This window comes from Choloepus didactylus, chromosome 17 (assembly GCF_015220235.1).
Source record: "Choloepus didactylus isolate mChoDid1 chromosome 17, mChoDid1.pri, whole genome shotgun sequence".
Classification (NCBI taxonomy): Eukaryota; Metazoa; Chordata; class Mammalia; order Pilosa; family Megalonychidae; genus Choloepus; species Choloepus didactylus.
In genome coordinates this window covers 72,261,102-72,287,083 of record NC_051323.1, presented here as the reverse complement: position 1 = coordinate 72,287,083, position 25,982 = coordinate 72,261,102, and the positions used below count along the sequence as shown (strand labels likewise).

The 25,982-nt window shown below is 41.6% G+C and overlaps 1 protein-coding gene across 1 annotated transcript in view; it reads right to left on the bottom strand.

Moving 5' to 3' along the window:
* LONRF2 (LON peptidase N-terminal domain and ring finger 2) overlaps positions 1-25,982 on the bottom strand; it is a 74,800-nt gene that overhangs the window by 2,944 nt on the left and 45,874 nt on the right. Inside the window, 4 exon segments of the mRNA XM_037806635.1 lie at positions 4,790-4,907; positions 8,050-8,136; positions 9,145-9,345; positions 9,870-10,011. Of these exon segments, the coding sequence (XP_037662563.1) occupies positions 9,326-9,345; positions 9,870-10,011 (162 nt within the window). The 3' untranslated portion in view covers positions 4,790-4,907; positions 8,050-8,136; positions 9,145-9,325.

Here is a 25,982-nt window from a genome sequence, read left to right as displayed (position 1 = left end):
AGAGGGGTTAGTTCTCAGAATGGGGGGTAAAGAAGGACTCAGACGCAAATTTTGACTTTTGCGAGGTTGAAAGAGACAGGACTCAGGTGAGAATAAAAGCTAGAAGGCCTCGTGGGACAGGAAAAGAAGATAAAAATGGGTGAGAAAAGACGCCACCATTTCTTCTTACCCAAAAACCTGCCTAGAACTGGTCCTGCCCCTTCCCTTTGTCCAAGACAGGTACACAGTGTGCAGGTGGGGAACCATATACCCTCCGTCACAGTCCGACACCATCCTGGTCCGGCTCTCACACCCAAGGGCAGAGGAGAGGACTCACTTCCACTTGCAAATGAGCCACAAATCCGAAGCCCATGCATGGCTTAGAAGACCAGGTTCACGGAGAGCACTTCTGGGGAGCACCAGAGAAAACCCATAGTGACTGGAGAGAAGAGAGCCATGAAGGACAAGGAAATTAACTCTTCTGGTTTAATAAGGGCTATGGGATCTTCTCTACATCGATTCCATGCCTATTTGTCAAGTGAAAGGCAACATTATGTGCAAAACACGTGTTCACGCCAATACACTGACATCACTATTTAGATCTTATGATGATAGCCAATCAGAATAAATGTACTTTTGATAGAAAAGAAATTTTCTACACATATTATTAGTCAGAAGGCATTTATTTTTTTTGCTCCAAAAGGCACAGCTACTTTGGGATGTTAAACGAACCAGCTCATAAAGTACCATAATGGAGCAAACAGCTGAGTACTAATAAATTCTCCATCAGAATGTGTCTTATTAGCACATTACAGCAGGAGATAATAGCAAAACAAAAGAGAAAGGGGTATACCTGTGCCTTGGAGTCCCTGTCTGGCATTAACCCAAAATGACTTAAATTTTGTTCTTTCAGGTGATCCAGATGAGAAGTGAACTAGGACAGAGGCTGCTGATTAACAGAATCATGGAGACTTTAAGTTCTTCATGCTCTGTACCAGCTGCCTTATCAGGGAGAAGAGGAAAACATTTTAACAGTTCATTACTGTAGTGAAATAATCAATGACCTCCGCCACCTACGCTAAGTGGATTCTCTGCAATTGTTATTTCGATAACTGATCGATTTTACAGAAGTAATATATGCTTAATATAGACATTTGCACTTTTTTTCCATAGCTGAGATCTAGCTAAGGTATCCTGTTTTTAATCTTAACACCATAATATAAGCATAGCTCCCATAATATTATAATTCTCAATGGCTGCATGCAATTACATATATTTGAGATATACCATAACTTAACCATTCACACAGGGTATATTTAGAATGTTTATAACTTTAAAATTTTTCAAATAGCACCCTAATATACATATGGTTTTTTGGAAGGACAATTACCAAGTCAAGCAGTTAGACATTTTTGAAGTTCTTGCTTTAAAATTGTATTCTATGCCACCAAATTATATTCCCAATAACACATTACAACACAGACACATTCACTGCGTTTTCCTGACAGACTTCAGCTGGACGTGGGCCCTGACACCTTAGAGTTCCCCTTCTTGGCTCCTGTGTACCTACTTCATTGCGGTGTATACTCTCAGCCCTACTCAGGGAAACTGAGGAGAGGGAAAAGAGAGCTTAACTGGGGACTCAGGGAACCCGGGTTTAATTCCGGCTTCACCACTGACTGTGTGTGAATTTTAGCAAGCTGCACAGCCTCATTAGGATAGAATCTTCTCATCTCCAAAGTGAGAATAAACCACTATGGTCCCTTCTGGTTGTAAAATATCAGTACGTGAAACCTTTCATAACCTCAGAATTATATTGTAAAGCATATGATCAACGTCAATTTGTTTTATTCAAATAGTCACACGTAGTGGAGGATTTTAAAACAACACATCATTTCACGTCATAGCTATGTAAGTCACTCATTTTAAAATAAATAAATAACATTGAAAGTCCTCTCATCAGATTTGTAATCAATCAAGCAGAGGGAGCCTGAGAACCGCCATGCTCATCCACAGCCTTTACACCCAACACTCTGGTCCAAGACCCCGGTCTGAGGCCTGGTTCAGCCTCCCTGCACCATGTTCTGAGCTCACAGGGCAGAGGGCACCGGAAACAGCAGCTGCAGACGGACAGAGCCCAGTTGCCTGGGCCCGACTCCACTAACAGGGGTCACGAATGTACATCGCTGTCACCAGAGTGACTTCTAATGTGAGGCGGAAGGCTAAATACTCACCTTCACATTCCCACAGGTGAACCAAAGACTTTAACAGAGGGATACGACAACACCAAGGTTTCTAATACTAATTCTAAATATACTTCTTAAGTCTTTTCATTGCAGTATAATTTACAAAGAGTTTTGACGACTGTACAGTCATGTAACCATCACCCTAAACTATTAGAGGACATTTCTATCACCCAGAAGGTCTCCTCAGCTGCTTTCCAGCCAATTGCAGTGCCCACCCCCACAACCATTTTCTGACTTCCGTCACCAGAGAAGGGTTTCGCCTGTTCTCGGGAGACATAAATGCAGTCTTACAGTGTGCACTTTCTGTGTGTCTGGCTTCTCCTGCTCAGCGTTAAATCTGGGAGATTCATCCATGTTGTTCAGGAGCTCGTTCCTTTCTACTGCCAAGCAGTATCCTGTCGTATGAATATGTCGCAGTTTGCTCATCCTTTCCCCTGCTGAGGGATGTCTGGGTGGTTTTTAAGGAGTGAGACTGCAGTGGACATTCAGGGACAGCTCTGAGAATCCTTCAACACAGTGTGTTAATGTCTCAGATGATCTGTCCTGATAATTCCTAAGAGGCTCAAGACCCTTTTATCTTTCGTTGGGAATGTACCGTTGTTTTCTATGAAGTCTCATTCTGCACCAACACCAACATCTAGAACAGGATCTGCAGACGACTGCTCAGGGTCGAGTCCTCCTCACAAACCAGTCAGGCCACCGGTTCACACACTGCCCACAGCTGTTTCCAGCTACAGCAGAGTCGAGTCGTCACAACAGGGACTCCCAGCCCACAGGCCTCAGATACATACTATCCTGACTTCTGTAGAAAACGTTTGCCAACCTCTAGACTAGAGCATCCCAACAATGAACCACCATTCATTCTGACACGTGCAGGTTTATACCTTCCCTAAGGCAGTAAGTGATTATTTCAGGAGAGAATTTCTCTTTCAGCTCCAGTCAGTTGAAAACTCACTGGCAATCAAGGAACTAAGTAATACCATCAATAAAAATCTGACAAAGTTTTTCCACTGTGCAGGGGAAACCGGTGGCCAACGCCTATGAAACGCCTTGGTAGAATAAGCGTTACCTCCTCATCCTCGAGATCTTCGGTGTCAGCGGCGGTGGCTCAGGACTCTGAACTGACTGATTCCAATCGTGTCCATGACCGAACTGCCAGCGGGGAAGGTTCTGGAGTCCCTGCTCTCCAGCTGCAGCCACACGCTGAAATCCTGAGAGGACAGCGGGGAGCTGCCCACGACATCCAGAGGGCCTGGGGTCTCTGTTTCTCCCGAAATGAAGAGAGCAGAAAGCGAATGGCATGGCCACTCAGACCAGCGTGCTGCTCTCTCAGGGGGACTGCTCACAGCTGCTCCTGGCTGCGGGGAAGACGCGGTGTCCCAGCAGCTCAGACAAGCTGGTCTTCGGAAGGACCAGGCAGAGGGGGAGCCAGAAAATGGTAAAGGGGGCTCCTCGGTCCCCCCACCAGGCACCCTCAGGGGTCACAGCACAGAGCCTGCGTGGTCCCGGCGCCAGTGCCTCTCCCAGCCCCAGGGGACCTGTTCCCACAGTGCCAGCCAGCTCCTCCTTCCTCAAACAACCTGCTGGTGCCCTCGTCCCCCACTCCCTCCTCACCACCCCATCCTTTGGCTTCATCACCGCCCCACCGAAAGGACTCCAGGTGACGTCAAATGACTTTCCAACCAACAAAAATCAACAAAGCTTCGCTACTGCTTCTCTACTGCCGTGTCATCGAAGCAGCTCCCTGTCGTGGCTCTCTCTCACCCTCTCCATCCTCGGCCTTGTCCTTACACACCACCTTGAATTTATTCTTTATGGAACAGGAACCACTGGCGATTTTCAAGCTTCGTCCTCAATCGTGCAGCTAACCAGCCAATCTGAACACTGACCACTCTTGCCCACCGTGTTCAGTAGACAGACACATGCCAAACCACTCGGTGCCCGTTTCCAGGCATCTTCGAATCATAAGCTGATACCAAGTTCAAAAACATGGAGTGGACAAGAGATGGTGGGAAGGTCATGGCATGCACAAAGATGGGGACATCTCAGGTCAGACAGTAAAGCAAGGAAAGCTGTTAACTTAGATGTACAAGCTCTTAGGAATGCAGAAGAGATGCTACTCATCGGGAAACAACAAAAGCTGGGCAACCTCAGTTCCCTCCATTTACAAAATAAAATGCTGGTACCTGAGTGTTAAGTGGGAAAAACAACTCAGGAACTGTAGTGTAAGAAAATTCTCAGTTTATCTGGGTTTCCTGCCAAGTCTGTCTTACTTATTTGATAAGAGAGAGCATGTTGAATATAAGAATTCTGAAAAACTATGTTACTTTACTTAGGAAAGTTGTGGCTTATGACCATCATAATTTTGTTAGACCTCTTATGAAATATTTCCTACCACTTTTTGCATTTAAACTTCCATAAACTTTTCATAATGAACTTTTTTCCATTTAGAGGCTTTCTAATTTCTCTGCCAACAAAAAGAAATTGAGGTAAAGCTATGAGGTGAACAAGGATTTTCTTCTTTAATCTGAACTCAAGACCCAGTACACACAACAAGCACTTACTTTGGTAGTCCCATCATTTCTTCATCATAAACTTCCTGTCGGACAACTCATCTGACAAATATCGAAATATCAATACTTCGGCCAGAGTAATTATATTGAAATTTGTGCTTGCCAACAACTGTAACAGAAGAAAATATCAACTAGTATCGTATGGTAGGTAATGCTAAACTAAAGCACCCTCCTCCCAATCTGAAAGCTCAGCAAGGAGCCAGAGGTGGAGCTCGGAGAAGCCAAGGGATGGGAGAGAGCAGAAGGGACGGCCTGGGGAGGGACGGGGCAGCTCCTCCGACGTGGGAAAAGGGGAGAAGGTACGAGCACCTCGGGGAAGGGGAGGCAATTCTGATCTTTATGGCGTCTACATTTGCAATCAAGAATTAAATGTCAGTGAGGGGAGAGCAGGTAGAGTCAAGAATGCCGGGAGAGAAGAGAAACACGACAGTCATCTTGGAGAAAAACTGAGGCCATACGAGAAAGCAGCGAGAATGCCTAACAATGTTCTGAGTCTGGGTTGGATGCTTGGGGAGTTAAACTGAAACCAACCTTCCCTATTTTGTATTTTTTCCTGGCTTTGTGAAGTTACTTATGCGGGCATGTGCAAAAGGCACGGAGCTGACTTCATCTAGGACTGAGGAAGGGCGTAAAGGAGCCCTGGAGGCTGGATATGCTGGGAGGGCAGGTGGAGACTGAGCAAGGATGTTCTAGGCTCAATGGGTCACAACAGGCTGAAGAACTTGGGGTGTGTGTGTGTGTGCACGCGCACACATGCGGACATCTGCACAGTTTCACCTCAGGCACACAAATCAGCAAACAGCTGATTTGTATCACATGTAGCTCACATGTATCAGGCATCGTGGAAGGTGCTTCATGTAAACTGGGTTATTCCTGAAAGCAGCAGAGCCGAGGTCGTATCCACAGGTCACCAATAAGGAGGCGGGGTCTCAGCGAGGGTAGGGGACGAACGAGAGCCGACATGACCAGGCTAGGACCCCGGCCTGGCCGGCCTCGAGGCCCTGCTCTGCTAACTCGCTCACGTTCTGGACTCGAGCTGGCTCCACGTGCTTCTAACACGCTGACACCTGAGCAAGCCGTGGACATGCAGTGGGGTTTCCACTTCACAGAAGACCCACGTATCACGGTGACTGAGGACCAGGAGTTCAACCCTTGAGAGGACTTTTTGAGAACTGCAGTAACAAAATTACTGGTGGAAACAAGCTTTTACTTACTCATGATACTGCCTCAAATTGTTAGCTTATTATATCCCTTTATTGAAGAGTAACACAAAATTTGTTTTACTTGGCATTACATGTGTGTGGAAGTCTAAGCTCTTGGAGTGGCTTCTGAATTAAAGAAAAATCAAATGATGATTTTGGATTTCAGTTCCTTTTGTTATGTTCTAATTTCTGGGGCAATGGCACTCCATGTGTAGTCTGTACGTAACCATTCATCCAACAAAGACGTCTTAAACCTCTACTATGTGTTCTGGTCCCTGGAGATACAATGACAAGAAGATGGATGACACCCCTGGCCTAAAGGAGCCAACATTCCAGCACCAATCTCCAACACCACTTCATCCTGCAGCCCTTTACAAGGCAGAGCTGAGCACGGAAGAGAATACAAGATTCTGGGTTAAAGAGATGCGCGTTTCACTCTCAAGAGAACAGGCGAGCCATTCCTAGGCCCTATACTCCAGACAAGCTGGTATGTAGCAAGACAGCAGAAGAAAAGCAAACAGCATAGACGGGGCACACCCAAGAACCACAAGAGGCAATTGCTATGAAGACTCAAAGAGTACAGCCTTGTCTAACTGCCATCACAAGAGAAGAGCACAGCACAAAACTGATGGCTGTAAGGAATAGTGTAGAAAGGTTGGTACGAAATTTAACAAAGCAAGTACAGACTTAAAACATTTTAGAAATGCTTGTTACAATTACTTATTTTAATAAATAAATACAGGAAAAGTAGTTTTAACAGTAAAGGCGAAATTTTTACAATCATTTAAATGTTCACTTAAGGTGTAATATCTCTTCTCACCGTGTCGGATTAAAAAAAATTACTATATATTTGTAAAAACAAAAAACAAAAAATCTTTATCCTACTTAAAATGCATTCATGGAATTTAATCTCTAGGAGGTAATTACGGCAAATATTATTGGTCTCATTTCATGGGTGAAAAAAAAAAAGAACCCAAGAGGAAAGTTAGTGGCACCAGAAGGAGCAGAATCCAATAGAGTTAACAGATTCACTATTTGAGAAATTCATCATAAAGCCTTAAGCTTTTAAGTGTTGTTTACAGCATTTACCATGCCTGATGTAAAAGGACTGAATAGTTCATATTTACATTTGGGTTAAATATAATTAAACCATTTCTCCACAGTACCTAAGTTTACTGGTTTTTATTTCAGATCAAACAAAAAAACAACTGACAGTGCACGAAGGGACCTACTGGTCCTTAGAAATTATCTAGTTTTCAACCCCGGGCAAAGCAGAGTAGTGTAATACGTCCCCACCGCGAGATGAGATGAAGGAAAGACTACCTGGCACACAGTGAGCGTGCCACGGTGTTCACTCAAGCACTTAGAATTAGCATAAGGGCTCAGTAATGTTCTCCCATCTAATTATATTAATGCAGAGTAGGAACTCAATGTTCACAATTTTCAACACACCCCAACTAAAATTTCTACCTGAAAATTCCTTGCAATTTAGTTATTTCTGTATGTAAACCTTTCATGTACTTTTAGAGAAATCAGAGAGATGGGAAAACAAACCTATATTTGGTTGGTGAAACCTGACTTAACTGGGTAGAAGCAAAGCCAAGACGTGAACTGAGCATCTACCAAGGGCTGGGAAGAGGCGTCCCCAGGTGGTCTCACAAAGCACACTCTCTTCAGAAAGTTCGTTTGCACAATGGACAACGTGGGCATGATCCAGGCATTTCAGGCAAAATGTGTGTCCACAGGGTGCTGTGACAGCTCAAAGAGCAACCTCGGGGGAAAAACCTGTATTCAGTGACCAATGTTCAGAAGGAACTTTCAAATCACCTATTTCTTTAACATGGGTTCCTCCTACAGTTTCCTTACTATTCTAGAAACCACTTGCAGCCTTTTCCATTTTATACCTTCCTTGCCAAATTTTTAGAGACTAACTTGTTACAGAGGCGTATGTAATGGATTGTAGAGTAAAAAAAAAAGTCCATTACCTTTAGGTACAAAATTTAGAAAGACTGAATTTTTAAGAGTTGCACAGATTCTATGCCATCCTACCTCATGTAAAGAGAACGCTCAGTCTCGAGACCCCTGGACTTTCTCCTAGGTTAGATCTCATGTTCCTTTGAGGTAAGGAATCTGCATCTGGAAAAATTTTAAAATGCTATAATTAACACTTGAACAGGTGAATAGTAACATGTAGTAAGTGTACTTCCTCTGGATAAAACATGTTAAATCGATGTGAGAAATCATTCCGGGTAGAAAAAGTTCCTGTCCGGTTTACAATATTTAGCAATAATCTATCTGGATGGTAAGTATGAACAAGTTGAAATTATACCTAAATTTTCTCTGCTATTTTTGACTCTGAAGTCACTGCATATATATTATTTAAAATAATCTATAATCTCAAAGCTGACAGATTCATCTCGTTTTAATGAACATCTCTATTATTGGACAGACGACAGATAGTAAAGGAATCAAGTCAATTCACTGTAGTTCTGATAAATGCTCTGATGGCCCTTTGAAAAATAAACATAATCTTGTAATAAATACTGTGATTTCTTAGCTCTTAATATAGTTCAATACTTCCAATAAGTATATATGATAAAAACTGTACATATATCTTATACAAAACAAAGTTACTCAGAAAACATATTTACATCCTATAAATCTATAAATTGTACAAAGGACTGTGCTAATGGACTAATTCCTATGTAGTTTATTACATTTGCCAAAGTATTAACACAGTCTTTAACAGTTACATACCATATGATAAAATTTTAATTCATAAAAAATCAAGTTGATGGTGCTAGGTGTCTCTCCTCTCCCTTTTTTCCAACCTTTTCAACTTTCATAATCCCATACTTCCCTCCACTTTCCAAATACCAGGCTTTGCATTCTCATAGAAGGAACCATGAACAAAAAAATCAGGCTTTTTCAGTTTTTTCTTCTAATTTTTCTCCTCCTGGTCTTTCCACCCTCCTTCCTTTTTTTATGAGCGCACAAAAATGAAGCATCTTATTCCTTAGTGCCTACTGTGAGTATGTTAAAAAAAATTTAAACCACCTGTGTAAAATACAAAACCATATCTTGATTACTAGCTAACATCCTATCACTCTGGAGTCACAATACTATGACAAGGAGTTTACTGACCTCTCTAGGGAATTTTTTCAGGGGTGGTGAAGTCATGGCTATCCTCCAAATCATTCAGAAACTCTCTCTTCAAAGCAGAGCCGCATGCTATTGAAAGGATACTTCTTGACTTTTTTTATCCTCTTCAAGGTGTAGACCCAGTATAAAATATAAAACTGAAGAATTGGGATTTCTAAACCCATCAGCTTTCTTGGGTGAATTCTAGTTAAGTAGGAAAAAAGAATTTTGAATATTAAAGGAATCAGAGCAGAAGAGAAAAAAAATTAAAAATTGTGCTGTAGCCCTTCTTAGAAATCTTTGGAAAAAAGCAGGCTTATATTCTGCCTTTGTAATTAGTTTCATCTATTAACTTCTAAGACAGGCTTTATCCTTTGCAGGGTAATTTTTCTGAGACAGAGCAAGTGAACATATATTCAACATCACCCCTTTGCTTTCTTCAAGCCAAGATAATTTCAGGTCTCTTGACATTGGGGTTGTTTTGAGATGTTCTACAAATTCTTTCTTTTACTCTTTCAATCACTGTCATTGTTTCCATTGACTGCCTTGAAAATGTTCAATTCAGGTTGAGGAGCTACAAATTTGTTTTAAGAAATACTTCTAACTAGCGTAATGCCACAATGTCTGAATAACTCGTAAAACATTTCAAATGAAGGAATTACAATCAGATTAATCGCATTTATATTGACAACCACGGGCACCCTGTACTGGAGAACTCCGTGCATTACCACCTCCTTCCGCAGGAGCCTGGGTGTTTCCATGGCCGGGGCACTGAGGCTTTAATCTGGGGTCCAACATTCTGCCTTGGATGGAAGATGTCAAACTTTGACACACATTTTCTGAAGCTGGAAATATCACCTCATACATCATCTGTAAAATTGCAAAGAAGAAAAAATATATAAATATTAAAAGACTTTTGGAAAAATACATAATAGGCTTTAAAGATCCAGGGGCAACTATGGGCCAAGTAGGCCCCCAAAACTGAAAAGACTCATGACCATCTCCTATTTGCCAACATTTTAAAATTCAAAAGTTTTTGAAACCACAGTCAATGTTTCAGGTAAGCATTCAGTTCCCAATCTCTTTTCATTTCAGTCTTACCAAATTATAAAATATGAGTATCGCAAATCCCTTGTCTGGTCCTCACATATCTGCTACATGAAATGTCCCAACATCCTCCCAGATAAGAGAGAAAAGTGTGGGTGGTAGAGGTTGCAGGGGGTCCCAGGTTGAAGCTGAGCTGTGATCACCCAGAAGGCTGAGCTATTTCTAGAGGAACCAGAAGCCACCAGCAAGGAAGAGAAGGTTCTGGTCAAGAACGATGGAGCAGCGACTGGGAAGATGGGAGGGTAGTGGTGACCAGTCAGGCATTCTGGCCGTCACTCGGGTGGGTCCTGCCAACCTTCCCGGGATCAGCCAAATCCAAGGGCTTGAGGGAGGAAAAAAGGAGTGGCTAAAACCCAAAAAAGGCTTATCCCCCACTTCCAGGTGACAACGTGAGTGCCCCGGGATCCGTGACCTCTGTAGAAACAGCCAACAACATCCTCAGCCCAGATGTCAAGCGTCCCCAGCAAGGCTACACGCAGCTTCAGCAGAGCTACTGGTGGCTGACGGTGCAGTGTTTCAGGCTGACAGCTGCTCTCACGTATCTACAAACATCTGAAATGTAGAAAGAGGAACCTGTATTTTCTCTGTTGCTCCCGAAAATAAAACGAAGTGATAAGTGGAAATTCAGGATAAGTGCATGGTAGAAGTTGATGATGAATAGTGTTAAAACACGAAAACCACACAAACAAAAACCCCTGGTTCCTGAAGTGCTAAGTGAAGGCTGGATATGATGTGGGCTTTTTTTATAGGAGACACTCCTGCATCAAGTGTGACTCAAAGGGCTAAAGACAGGCATAAAAAGGCAGGTAACTCTGCATCACGCTGGTGAGGCCGGGCTGAAAATTTCAATTTAGTCCATACAGCAGAACTGATATATTTTGCATATATCACAGTGTCTTTCATGGAGTTCCCACACACACTATACTACTTGAAAGTACGAACTCTAGCGAAAAACACTTTGCCTCCCCAGCTTTACACATCAATCTCGTCTCACTTCTTGTGTTTCATTATTTCAACAGAATTGAGATGTGCAGGCTGTCCCATGAAATGTTCTGTTTATCTGTAATTGAAAATATACTGTCTATTAAACGCATGAACCTTATCATTATTACCATGTGTGTTTCTAATATTCAGAATTCGATTTCTTATTTAATTTTACGTGCAAGGGTTACTCAGCATGAAAACAAAAGACTGTAACTAAGACTTGAATAAAATCATTTAAAGGAAGTCGCACCTTCTGGGCTCCTTCGCAACTGAGATATATTCAGGATTTATGGCAGCAGAGAAACTCCTTCAACATGTCCTTGGTTCTTCCCAGTCCAGAAAGAGCCTGAGCTTTGACCTGATGTCCCCAAAGAGAAGGTGCAGTGGAGGACAGTGAGATGCACTACTGCATACAAATAGCCCGGACAAAATCACTGGAACTCTTTGTTTTGATTTCACATTAAGGAGAATAAACAAAAACCCATGGAAGGTGGCTCTAGCTCTAACACGTATTCCTGCCTTGGAAATGTATCAGACTTCGATGTCTCACAAATGCCATCTACAATGAGAGCTCAGGAGCCGCTGCTCTATCTGGATTTCACTGCCCAAAGCAGCTAATCCTGCCTACCAGGATGTGTTTACAGTCTCGTGATGTAACGTGGACACATTTTGGTATAACTATCATAAAAAGCATAATATCCTAAGTACCATAAGAGACATGAACGAAATGCCAAAAGCGTTTTGTTTTACGGATTTTTTTTCTAACTAGTTCACAAATCGTACTTCCAGTGGGGCTGGTTGTTCTGATCATTTATTACGATATTTCTCTTCTGTGCCATGGAACTGTCTGCTCACATGTAAGACAGATGGACTGTTTTGTACAGATGGACACGTTTCCTCTGCGACTGAGGCCATGAGGCTATTTTCAAAGGCCTCCCTGCTGAAAGGGAAGACTGACTGGGCCTTTGGCCACGTGGGTGAGACCTACCGGGGGGTTCTACCTCAGCTGTGCGGGGTCTGGACGGCTTCTCTCTGGGGCACGAGCTCTCACGGGCAGCCACGCTCGCCCTCACAGTCCGCAGGGGAGCCCATGGCTCTCCACTGCTGCTCTGCGCAGGGCACTGACTGGCACTGCCAAGGAAACCCCATTTCTTACCTATCCTCAAAGCCTGCATCCCCCCTGCAGTTTCTACCCCGACACGAGATCAGTTCCCTCTGAACTTCCTCTGGTCCTTTATCCATTTACATGTCCACAAGCCAAACTCTTGCTGAATTCTCAAATCCAATAAACACTCCCTTCTCTTCAGTTATGAACTTGATCTTGTTTATAATTCCTTACAGTTATATTTTTACAGAGGTATAATTTACGTACCTTAAAATTCACCAGTTTTAAATGTACAAGGTGAGTTTTGACAAATGCATACAGATATATAACAGCCCCCACAATCACGATTCAGCACATTTCCAGCCCCCCCAAGTTCTCTCGTGCCCCCCTGAAGCAGTCGCTCCCGTTCCCTCAGGCCCAGGAACCAACGATCTCCTCTGCCACTACAGTTTCCCCTTTTGAGGCTTTCACATGAATGGAATCACATAGGATGCAGGCTCCCGTGTGCCTAACTCTGCTCAGCGTTATTTATTTGTGATTTGCCGAGGGCTGGCCTAACCCTCAGCAACGGGCAGGGTCCTGATGGGGGGGCTGGAGTCGGCGAAAAAACGAGACAGACCCCTTGTTGTGTCCGGGTACAAAGATGGAATCTCCGACCAAGCAGAGCATCAGAACTTTCTATAATTTTCTGTAACATACGCACTAGCATTCAGGCAAGCAATACTAGAATAGTTTGGCTAAATCTCAGACATTATTTACCCTTACACAGTGATCAATGGGTTTGCAGGGACAGACTCCCTGAAGCGCAGCAAGACACAGTGTCTGGGAACAGGCAGAGCAGTTCCTGTTATTTAGCACCAAGCAACCTATAACTATTTTTTGTGTTCATGTTTTAGAGTCTGCTAATCATTACCTTTTTGTTTCTTCTAGCTAACTCTTTCAAAGCTTGGGAAGGGGGCTTTTGAGGAGAAAGGGTGACCTATTGTCTTCTAAGAAAGGAGCAGGCATTTTCACTACGCTGACGCTAATGCAGGGTAAGCTGCTGGCTCATTGATGTAGCTCGGTGTGGGAGCATTCCACCACCACAGAGCCCAGAAGACGCCAACTGAGAAAAAGAGGCAGTATGAATATAAGAAACAGCAGCAAGAAACAAATTCCTTTTAGGCAGGAGTCATAGGTGCCACTCGATGCTCCGCCTTGCGGAACAGTCACCACGACATGTTCTGAAGGCCCAGGGACCGTGCCACGAGGCCGACTGCCGGGTGCTGAGTTGGCTGCCCACAGTGATTCTTCCACGTTGTTGCATGTATCGATGCCTCATCCTTTCCCCTCACCAAGGAGTTCTCCACTGCATGGACGTGTCACCAGGTGTTTATTCATTTTCCTGCTGTTCAACATTTGAGTTATTTTTAAATCTTTGCCTATAATACAACAATCCAATACCCGGGTCACTCAGAGACAACTTATATTGACTTTTATCCTGAGCATGGGTCACACTTTCCTGATTTTCTGCAGGTCTAGTATTTTTCGTTGAAACCGGACACCGTGGAAGATGTTGTATCTACTCTGTGTTTTGCTGTGTTCTTCTGAGGATTATTGGCTTTTGTGTTAATGAGCAGTTCACTTGGCTAGATTCAACTGCAACCTCTGTCTCACCTGTGGTTTGAAGCCACTTATGGATCCGCTCTGTTACATAAGTGACTCCACTGCTGACGTTCAAGCCTTGCCCCTTGTGTTCTCCCCCACCCATGGCCACGAAATTTAGCAGTAAGCCAGGGTTTGGGCAGTGAGGGGTTTACCACTCTATAATTTACTTGCTTTTAGGGATTCCTCTAAATTTCCAGCTGTTTGTCAACCTTGGGCTCTGTGCTCCGGCACTCCGAGCTTTCTGCTGCATGAGCTGTGCACTGTTGGAGAATTTCTTAAGTGAATACTTAAGAAAGCATGAACTCAAACAGATCTGGGATCCTGTCACTCCACATTTTAAGAGGAGTTAACTCTCTGGGTTTTGTCGGCTTTTTTGCTATACCCTCAGGTCTCCCCAACACATGTACAGTTTAGCTGTGAGTCAGGGATTTGGACAATTTATGTTCAGAATTTGTATGTCTCACTCCTTCAGTGGTTTCTGTGCTGCCAAGAGTTCCCCTTTGTGGTGGTTTGAAGCTGTATGTACCCCAGAAAATCAAGTTCTTAAATTCAGTCCCTTCCTGCAGGTGTGGACATGTTTTAAGTAGGGTCTTTGGTGAGGCTACTTGAGATGAGGAATGACCCACTTCACTCAGGGTGGGTCTTAATCCTTTCACTGGAGTCCTTTATAAATGGATTAATACAAAGAGGGACAGAAAAAGGCCAGGAAGAAAAAAAGCTGAAAGCAAAGAAACCCAGGGGAGAAGCAAGAGGCCAGCAGACGTCACCAAGTGCCTGGCCATGTGACAGAGGAGGCCAAGATCGCCGGCAGCCAAAGCTTTTATAATATTTATCTCCTGCAGGTTCACACAACCACTTCACTCCTCTGCCATTACCAGAAGTTGGCTCTCCTCCCTCCACCTACTGTCATTTTAATTGGGTCCCTTCATAGGGAAAAGAATAATGCATGTGCTCCAGTGTTATCTGGAAACAAAACTCTTGTTTTTGCTTAATCCTCCCAAGCTCCTGTCCTTACCTCTGTAGTAAAAATGCTCCAAAAGCATGAATGGCCACATGGAAAGGTCTATTTCCAGATCGCCACCTCACCAGACTTCTTTTAGATACCGTGAACACGCTAATGTGACCAGTTTCTATCTCCAGAACCCGTATCTCTGGCATTTGCTAACTCCCTCCTCATTACCTCACTTATCTTCCAGCTTTTGGGGAGAGCAGCCATTTCCAAAGACAAGACAAACATTTTGGAGAACATCTCACCAATTTCATCCTTGAGTTCCCTGAAAAGTGTCAGATGTAATTTAGGCCATGGGTGATTCATGCACGGAACTCTTAATTTTTGATGAACACTCGAAATTTTACTTTCTTCTTTTCCTTACAAAGGTGGATCCAGGTTTGTGAAGCCTGAAGCTTATACAATTTTGAAGGTCATCTTTGGTCATCTTTAAGAAAAAGTACAAAATTATGAATACAAACAACAGCTATGGTAGGGCCCCACCTCAATCACGATGGTGGAGTGAGACGCTTCAGGGCTCTGTCAGCCAACGAAGCTTTGCACCACCAGCAAGAACTTGTAGAAACATCTTTCTAAAAGCTCCAGAAAACAAAGGATTGCAGTAACAGGGCAAGTTCTGAATCCAGAAAAAAGTCAATATAAAAGCAGTAGGATCTTGTAGGGCCCTGACCAGCCCCTCTCATACCCCACCGTGGTGAGAGCGGACCCAGCCTGAGCACCCAGTGCAGATCCCGGCTCCCATCCCACAAGAAGCAGAGCAACCTTCACGCACACACTAGGAGTACGTGTGTCGGCCCAGTCTGTCTGGTGGTGGCCTGAGGGACTCAACATGCAGGCAACTCACTGAGCTCTCCTACAGAACGCCGTGGGTGAGCAGTCAAGTAGCTGCCTGGGGTAAGGGACTGCTGGCTGTACGACATGCATTTCAGTATCCTGCACCATAAGGAAACTGCTTCCTAGAAGAGGGACATTTGTATCTGTGTAAACAACAGGGGAATTCTTAGGACCACACGCGCATGCCTAAGACATGTGCAAAGGATAGGAGGTCCATATACTTTGGCCTCGAGTGATTCTCTAAATTCACACAGGTCAATCTGAAAAGACTGGTAAAGGCATTTTCTCTTTTTACTATATCTTATTTTTTATTTTTTTTTTTTAGCTCCTGGCATCTGAGGAAAGCTCTGTCATAACACTGGCTGCATACAAGCTTAAGGATCAGACACCTCAGAGTCTAAATTCCATCTATAACACACTAAAATATCACAATGTCCAGGTTTTAACAAAAGATTATAAAACATACAAAGAAAGAGGAAGTGAATGGCCCAAAGGAGAAGATTAAAGCATAAGAAACCATCAACAAGGAGGGTCAGATCTTGAACACTCTAGACAAAGACTTTTTAAAAATGGTCCTAAATATGCTCAAAGAGCTAAAGGAAAACATGGAAAAAGAACTAATGGAAATCAGGAAAATGACAGATGAACACAAAAAGAAAATCAATAGAGATTATGGGAAGGAACCAAACAGAGCTGAAGACCACAGTTACAGAAACCAAAAATTTCCTAGAGGGTTTCAACAGCAGATTGGAGCTGGAAGAAGAAAGAATCAGTGAACTTGAAGTTAAGGACACTGAAATCATCCAGTCTGAGGAGCTGGAAGAGGAAAGAATGAAGACAATAGAACAGAGCCTGAGGAACCTGTGGGACACCATCAAGTTATACCAATATACAGATTTGGATGTCCCAGAAGGAGAAGAAAGGAAGGAGCAGAGAGAGTATTCAAAGAAATAATGGCTGAAAACTTCCCAAACTTAGTGAAAGACATGAACATACACATTCAAGATGCTCCAAAAACTCCAAACAGGATAAACCCAAATAGCCCCACATTGTACCATGTTATAATCAAACTGTCCAATGTCAAAAATGAGGGAAATTCTGAAAGCTGCAAGAGAGAAGCACTGTGTCAAATACAAGGGAGCCTCAGTAAGATTAAAGTGTTTATTTCTCATGGGAATCCATGGAGGCAAGAAAGTAGTGGGAAGACATATTTAAAGTGCTGACAGCAAAAAAATTGCCAAACAAGAATTCTGTAACCAGCAAAATTGTCTTTCAATGATGAGGGAGGAATTAAGACATCTCCCAGATAAACAAAAGCTGAGGGACTTTGTCATCAATAGACCAGCCCTACAAAAAATGCTAAAGGGAGTTCTGCAGGTTACAAGGACAGGACACTAGACAGTTGCCCAAGGTACATGAAGAAATAGGCTCCCTGGTGAAGATACTGGCATGCATAAAGATAAATACCAGTACTGCAGTAGTTGTCATTCGTAACTATACTTTTTACTTCCCACAGGATCTAAAAGGTAAATGCATAAAATGTAATGATAAATTAATGGTTTTGGACTCAGAATGTATAAATATGTAATCTGTGAGAAGAACTACATAAAGGCAGGGGGTGGAGGGGTACTGGAACATCATGTATGTATGCTATTGAAGTTGTTCAGTTAGTCCCAATGCAAATGAGATTGTTACAGATAGGATGGTAGGCTTATGCCCCATGGTAACCACAAAGAAAATATCAGAGAATAAGAGAACTCATAGGGACAAAAACTAGAGTACAGGTTACCAGGGGTGGGGGTGGGCAGGGGCAATAGAGAGTGAGAACAAAATGAGTGTAGGGCTTCTGTTTGGTGAAAGGAAAGTTACAGTAACTGGTGAAGGTGAAGGTGAGGGCTCTGCAACACTATGAGTGTGCTCATCCCACTGAACGGTGGGCTTTGAGGGGTCAGGGTGGAAAGATTTCTGTTGTATATGTTTCCACAATTGAAAAATCAAAAAGAGAGAGAAACTAAAGAGATAATGACAATTAAATGTAATACATGATACTGGATGGGATCTAAGAATGGAGGAAAAGGGCTCAAAAGGATCTTACTGGAACACAGGAAAAACTGTAATATAAAATACAAGCTTTCTATCAACACTAAATCTCTTCGACTTGCCCACTGTCACCTCTATTATTCAACATTGTGCTAGAAGTTCCAGGCAGAGCAACTCACCAAGATAAAGATATAAAAGGTATACAAATTGGACAGGAAGAAGTAAAACGATCAGTATTTGCAGATGACATAATCTTATATTTGAAAAATTCTGAGACTTCGACCTCAAAGTTACTTAAGTTAATAAACAAACTCAGCAGAGTGGTGGGATATAAGATTAATGCACATAACTCAGTAATGTTCCTATACACTAGTAATGACCTAATGGAAGAGGCAATCAAAAACAAAAAATTCCATTCACAATAGCAACTAAAAAAATCAAGTACCTAGGAATAAACTTAACCAAGGACGTAAAAGACCTCTACGTAGAAAATTACAAAATTTTACTAAAAGAAATAAAAAAAGGACCTAAATAGGTCAAAAAATATTCCATGCTCATGAACAGGAAGACTAAATATTGTTAAGATGTCAATTCTACCCAAACTAATCTACAGATTCAATGCAATCCCAATGCAAATTCTAACAACCTACTTTGCAGACTTGGAAAAGCTGATTATCAAATTTATTTGGAAGTGAAAGGGGCTTGAATTGCCAAAAACATCCTAAACAAGAAGAACAACGTGGGAGGACTTACATGTCCAGATTTTGAAGCCCACTATAAAGCTACAGTGGTCAAAACAGCATGGTGTTGGCATAAAGAGAGACATACTAATCAATGGAATTGAATTTAGAGTTCAGAAACAGATCCCCAGATATACAGTTGATGATTTTTGATAAGGCCCCCAAATCCACTGAACTGGGACATAACAGTCTCTTCAACAAATGGGGCTGGGAGAACTGGATATCCATATTCTTCAAAAGAATGAAACAGGACCCCCACCTCACATCCTACACAAAAATTAACTCAAAGTGGATCAAAAACCTCAATGTAAGAGACAGTACCATAAAACTCCTAAAAGATAATGTAGGGAAACATTTTTAAGACCTAGTATTAGGAGATCGCTTCTTAGACCTTACACCCAAAGCACAAGCAATGAAAGATAAAATAGATAAATGGGAACTCCTCAAAATCAAAAGTTTCTGTACCTCAAAGGAATCTGTCAAAAAGGTGAAGGGGCACCAACTCAATGGAAGAAAATATTTGGAAACCATGTATCTGATAAGAGACTAATATCTTACATATATAAAGAAAACCTACAACTCAATGACAATAGTACAAACAGCCCAATTATAAAATGGGCAAAAAATATGAAAAGACATTTCTCCAAAGAGGAAATACAAATGGCTAAAAAACACATGAAAAAAATCTTCACTAGCTATTAGGGAGATGGAAATCAAGACTACAATGAGATATCATCCCACACCAGTAAGAATGGCTGCCATCAAACAAACAAGAAACTACAAATGCTGGAGAGGATGTGGAGAAATTGGAACACTTATTCATTGTTGGTGGGACTGTATAATGGTACAGCCACTATGGAAGACAGTTTGGTGGTTTCTCAGAAAAACTAGATATTGAATTAACCTTTGACCTGGCAATTCCACTTCTCGGTATATACCCAGAAGATTTGAAAGCAGTGACACGAACAGACATTTGTACACCAATGTTCATAGCAGCATTGTGCACAATTGCCAAGAGATGGGAACAGTCCAGTGTCCTTCAAGACAAATGGATAAACAAAATGTAGTATATACATATGATGGAATACTACGCAGCAGTAAGAAGGAACACAGTCTTGAAACATACGACAACATGGATAAATCTTGAAGACATGATCCTGACTAAAATAACTCAGATGCAAAAGGAGAGATACAGTATGTTACCACTACTATGAACCATCTGAACAATGTAAAATCAATGTCTTATAATTAAGAATACTGGGGACCTAGTGACAGATAGTAGCTAGTGAGGGGGAATGACAATCTAATGTGTTCAGAAATGTTAAAGATGATGAAATCAAAGGTGTAGTAATGGATAGGGTGATGACTGTTTGTTAATGGGATTATAAGTAGCAGAGCTGTACTGAAGGTGAATAGGAATGAAAGGGGTTGTTTAAAGGCATGTTTCCCAGAGATAAGCACCACAAATATAGATAGGTGCTTGCATAATATACTTCTAAGCTATGACACTGGCCCAGAGAGTTGACACACCAAGTTTATTCGTCAGAAAGTTAAATCCTTCAGAGTGCCCCTATGCCAGCTAAGTCCTGAAACCCAGAGGCAATAGCTTCTTCAAGAACATCAACTAGATGTGTCCCCTTTGCTCATAAAATTGACACCGCTTTTCAACATGAACAGGTTAGGGTGGTCACTGCCTAGAGATCAGTGAAGATCAGGAAAGTGATTAAACTAGGAAGGGTATCAACAGACAAGATGGAATTTAACAAAGGATTATGAATACTGAATCTTTATACAATTTTCTTTTTCTTAGTTGCTAGGGTATTAGAATAGTTAGAAGAACTGAAATGGTGGAACTATAACCCATAGCATCCTTTGAAATTTGTTCTATAGCTACTTGTTAAATTGTAATTTGAAAGCTATACCTTTTTCACAATAGGAAATAACTGAAACTATGATACTATACACATAATAACTTTGGAAATTTCCTATGTATCTACTTGTTAAATCATACTTTGAAAGATAATACCTTTTTGTATATGTTATATTTCATAATAAGAAAATAACTGAAACTGTGGAATCGTAACCTGTAATATTCTTTGAAATTTGCTCTCTACTTGTTAAATTGCACTTGGAAAATTATCACTTTTATGTAAATATGTTATACTCTACAATAAAAAGAATGATTGAAAAAAGATACATGTTTTTCTAAGCACTAAGCCTTAACACTAATAAAACTAAGGAAATTAATTCAGAAGTCAGCAAAAAACGAGTGGAAGAGGAAAAGCAACTTAAAATTCAGAGCGGCGAAAGCATATGGAAGAAAAAATGCACATGTAATATTTCAAAGGACTGACACAAAATTTCAGAAGGTTCAGCTATCGCCAAGTTAGCAACCCATCTCCAGGGCACTCAGAAGAGGCCCCCTGAGGACTGGGCTTTGGGGGGAAGAGGAGAGCTGCGTCCACTGTCCCCACCTCAAAGACCCACCTCCTGCCCCTGCAGCAGGAGCCACAGCTGTGCTGGGAGCTCAGTTAGGACCAGAGCCATGGGGGACGGAGACCCGGAGTGTCCACTAAAAAGGGCTGAATGACCTTAAACTCTGAAACCTGGTTCCTGTTCCAGTGAACAGAAAGAATTCAGGGCTAATACACCTCCTAGGCAATCTGTTCACTCTGAAGTAGAATTTACCAAGTCAGGTCTCATATCTTGAATTGGTACCTGTGGATGCACCTGGGTAATCCCGCCCAGATCGTTTCCTGCACCACCAAAGGTCCCATGTGCACCTCCCGGACAGCACGCCCTGCCCAAGGCTGACCGCCACTCTGACCTCTATCGCCATAAAAGAAGTCCGCCTGCTCCTGAACCTCTCATCAATAGAACTGGACAAACAGAATGTAGCCCTGTTGTCGCTGACTTTTCACTATCATTCTGTGAGATTCCACCAGTGGTTTTTTATATGTAAATTTCTGTGATATATTATATTGTATGACTACACCAAGATTTATTTACTCATTCTACTGGTGATGGACATTTGGGTTGTTCCCAGTATTTACCAAATATAAAGTCACAAATAACATTCTCGTACGTGTCATTTGTGGACACAAGCACTCATTTCTCTTGGGTATATATTCAAGACTGGAAATGCTGGCTCAGAAGACATATGCATGTTCATCTTTATTAGGTACTCTTAAACATATTTCTTAAGTGGTTGTACCAATTTATACTTCCCACCAGCAAAGATTCCAAAACTTCAAATAGTTTCCAAAATGAGGTATTTCAGTCTGTTGCATTTTAGCCTTTATGGTGGGTAGGTAGCAGTATGCTATTGTAATTTTATTTTGCATTTAATGTTCAATTCTTTGAGTAACTTTTCATATTTACAGTCCCTTTTGATATCGGATTTTATACATTGCCTGTTCAAGTCTTTTGCCTATTATTTAGATTGCTGTTTTTCTTTTTGCATTGTAGGCATTCTTTTAATATTCTGGATGTGGATTCTTTGTAAGATACATGTATTACAAATGTACATCACTGTTTCACTCTCTTTAGAGTGATGAACAGAAGTTCTTAATTATAATTAAATCCAATTTATCTTTCTTTTAAGGCTATGTTTTTTGTCTTATTTACAAAATAACTGCCTACCCCAAGGTCATGAAAATATTCTATTTCTTCTAGATACTTGAGTGCAATTTTGAATTATATCAGGTAGAGGTACAGGTTCAACTTTTTCCATATGGATAGGCAACTGGCTCAGTAAAATCTTTCAAATCTTTATTTAAAAGATTTTCCTTTCTCCACTGAAAGCTTTGTAGTAAATCAAGTGACTGTATACATGAGAGTTAGTTTCTGTGTGTCTCTCCTTGGGCCCATACAACTATGTCCTAATTACTGTTGTCTTGCCATCTACTAGCATAAAGTCCTCCAGTTTGTTGTTTTTATTCAATACTGTCTTGGCCATTTACCAATTTCCACCAGCACCACCCCAAAATTGGCTGAAATTCTGATTGAGATGGAACTGAATCCATAGTTCAATCTGTATTTTCAAACCCTTAAATGTCTGGTTGAAACGTTTTATTTTCAGTGTGAAGGTATCACAAACCCTTTAGGATTTATTCCAAAGTATGGATTTTGGAATTATATAAACGGGTTGTTTTAAATGTTTGTTTTCTACTTGTTTGTCACTAAGTATGTACAACTGTCATTGATTATTTTCGACACTGACCATGTATTCAGTATTTTTGATAATTCACTTCTAATACTTCACAGATTCTTTTAGACTTTCTACATACAACATCACATCATCCACAAATGATGACAGTGTTCTTTCCCCCCACCCCACTCCCAATTTTAATACCTTTTTATTTCCTCCTCATTGCACTGGCTAGAACCTTCAGTCCACTGCTTAAAGCAAGCGATGACAACAAACATCTATGTCACCTTTTCCCTCAGCAGGAAAACATTCACTATTTCATCATTAATTATGATGGTAACTGTGTTTTTTAACATATCCCTGAAAAAACTGAGGAAGTTCCCTTAATCCTAGTTTCCTGAGAGTTTTTAACACTGCCATATGGTTTTACTCCTTTATTCTGTACATGCAATGAATTACATTGGTTGATTTATAATGGTTAAATAAAATTAACATTCTACTTGAATACGATGTGTTGTCCTTTCAATGTATCACTGGACTCCATTTGCTAATATTTAATTTAGGGTTTTTGCATCTATACTCCTAAGAAACACTGGACTGTATTTTTCCTTTCTAGTACTTGACTTCTGCTCTTACCTTTATTTCCTTCTTTCTCTTTCCTCTGTGTGGTCGCAGTTGACTCGTCTGGGGGGGGGAGGTGGCGGCCGGTTGCCAAATCCTAGGCTCTCAGGATTGCTTGGAGGGTACCGGCGGCGGGGGCTCTTTCCCGGAGGCGAGGGCGAGGCGGGGGACTGGGCCCGGTCCCCGGCGTAGGCGTGCAAAGTATGGAGGGCGGCGAGAAAGGAACAGGCGGGACACGGTTCTTTTAGGGTGAAGAAGCCAAGAGAGTTTATTAGGGGAGAGTACAAGCTTATATCGGGCGTTTAGAGGGCGGGGTAGCTGTAGAGGTTAAAGGCTTGGATTGGTTCTGAGAGGGCGCGGAGGTTGATTGAAAAGGGGCGAGAGTTGCTCCGGTAACGGTGTCTGGCAACAATGTATGCGCACTGGTGGTAATGGGAGTTGCACTGGCAACGGGGAGTGTCCGGGCAAGATAAGGGGGTGGGGAAAAGGCGGTTCCCTCCGGCAAGCCTCCCCTAACAGTGGTATTTTGGGTGAGGAAATGGGGCCTGCCTCCGGCCTCACTTTCCCAGGCCCGGGGGGCTGCGGAGGGCGCTGTCGCCCGTGCCCACCACCCTCCCCAGGGGCTGATCAGGTCCCCCAGCCCAGGCCCGCCAAGTTGAAGCACGTAATCAGTGTCCCGCACCTCTGGGTCCAAATGGCTTTTATTTCTCTAGAATCTTGAAATAATAGTCTGGAGAATGCTGATATTCAACTGTTCTTTTGTAATACAGGTATTTAAAACTACGTATTTCCCTCTAGGCACGGTCACCGTGGCGTGCCAACATTTCTGATACCTGTATTTTCATTATCACTCCGCTTAAATATTTTCTAACTTCCACTGTGATTCCCTTGACCAATGAGTTATTTAAAAATATGGTGCTTAATTTCCAAATGTATGAAGTTATTCTAGTTACCTACTATTGAACTTTTGTTTAATTCCATAGTGTTCAGAGAACATACACTATCTGATTTCAATCTTTTAATATTTGTTAAGACTTGTTTTATGTCCTGACCTGAGGGTCAGCAAACACAACCACAGGCCAAATCCAGCCCCCTGCCTGTGGTCACGTGAACCCGAGCAGGTGGTCTCTGCAGTCACTGCACGTAGGAACATATTAATTAAATCAGTGTGCTTTAATTACATTGTTTCAGTCTACATCCTTATTTATTTTCCTATCCTTATATCAGTTACTGAGAGAGTTATTTAAAATTTCCAATTATCTCTCCTTTTAGTTTTGTCATCTTTCACTACAAATATTTGAAGCTCTGTTGCCATGTGCATACAAACATAGGAATGTGATACTCTCCTGTTGAATTGACCCTTTTATCATTAGGAAATGTCTCTCCCATGATACTACTTACCTTAAAGAATCTTTTATCTGATTTTAATTATGCCACATCAGGCTTCTTTAGGTAAATTTTTGTAGAGTATCTTTTTCCATACTATTAATTTCAACCTTTCTGTGTTCTCATACCTAAATTTTATTTCATGTGTAAATAGCATGTAGCTGTGTTTTTGTTTAATCCAGGCCGTCAATGTTTGTCTTTTAATTGGACTATTTAGACCATTTACATTTAATGTAATGTAAGTTACCACTTTTCTATTTCTCTTGTATTTGTTCCATTTTTCTCTGCTGCTCTTTTCCTCTTTCTCATTTTCTTCTGAATTAATCAAATATTTATTATTCCATTTTATCATTGCACCATAGCTTTATGATCATGCCTTCTTTTATTATTCTTTTGGTGGATATCATAGAGTTTAAAATATGTAAACTTGATTTATCAGTCTACTTTAACTTAGTACTTTCGTCACATCCAAAACAATGCACCCATTTTAATGTGACTGCTGTAAAAGTACATATGGCTCATGCAATATTTTTATTGGACAATGCTGCTCTATACTACATATGTGTAAGCAAAATAGCTAAAACTTAAAAATACACAGCTGTATCTCCAAATTCTGAGATGCTGATCTCTTTGTGTATAACCTGATTGATCCCTGGAACTTTGGGTATCTGCATGATACCTGATATTCAGAGCTAGAGCGCAGCAGATATGAATGTCACTATTACCTCAGACAGCAACTATTAAAAAAGCTGAAAAAGAGTCCAGACTTCAATTAGAGATACTAATGAAGCAGATCTAGTTAGCACTAGGGCAATTCCGGCCAAAGGGTAAAGGATGATACTGACTGTGTTTTGAAACTTCAACTTCCAGGTGAGACCAAGGGAAGGGAAGTTTATTTGGTAACAGGAGCTATACTTCCTAAACAATATAACTCGTATAGTTTGTTCAAATACCTTAATTACACGGAACTTTGAATAGGAAGCGAGACCTGGTAGTTTTGTACAGGTTAGTGTGAAATAGCGGCACATCCCAAAGTAATTTGGGCAGAGAATAAAAATACATATGCAGGACACCCCTGAGGAGCTGGGGGAAAATGAGGAAGTGTTTTGACTTCCTCACCTGGATTGCTGCTGTTATTCTCACAAACATTGAGGACTGGCAGTTTGGTATACCAAGCCTCTATCATGGGACTTGCCCTTATGGAGCTTGTTACTGCAA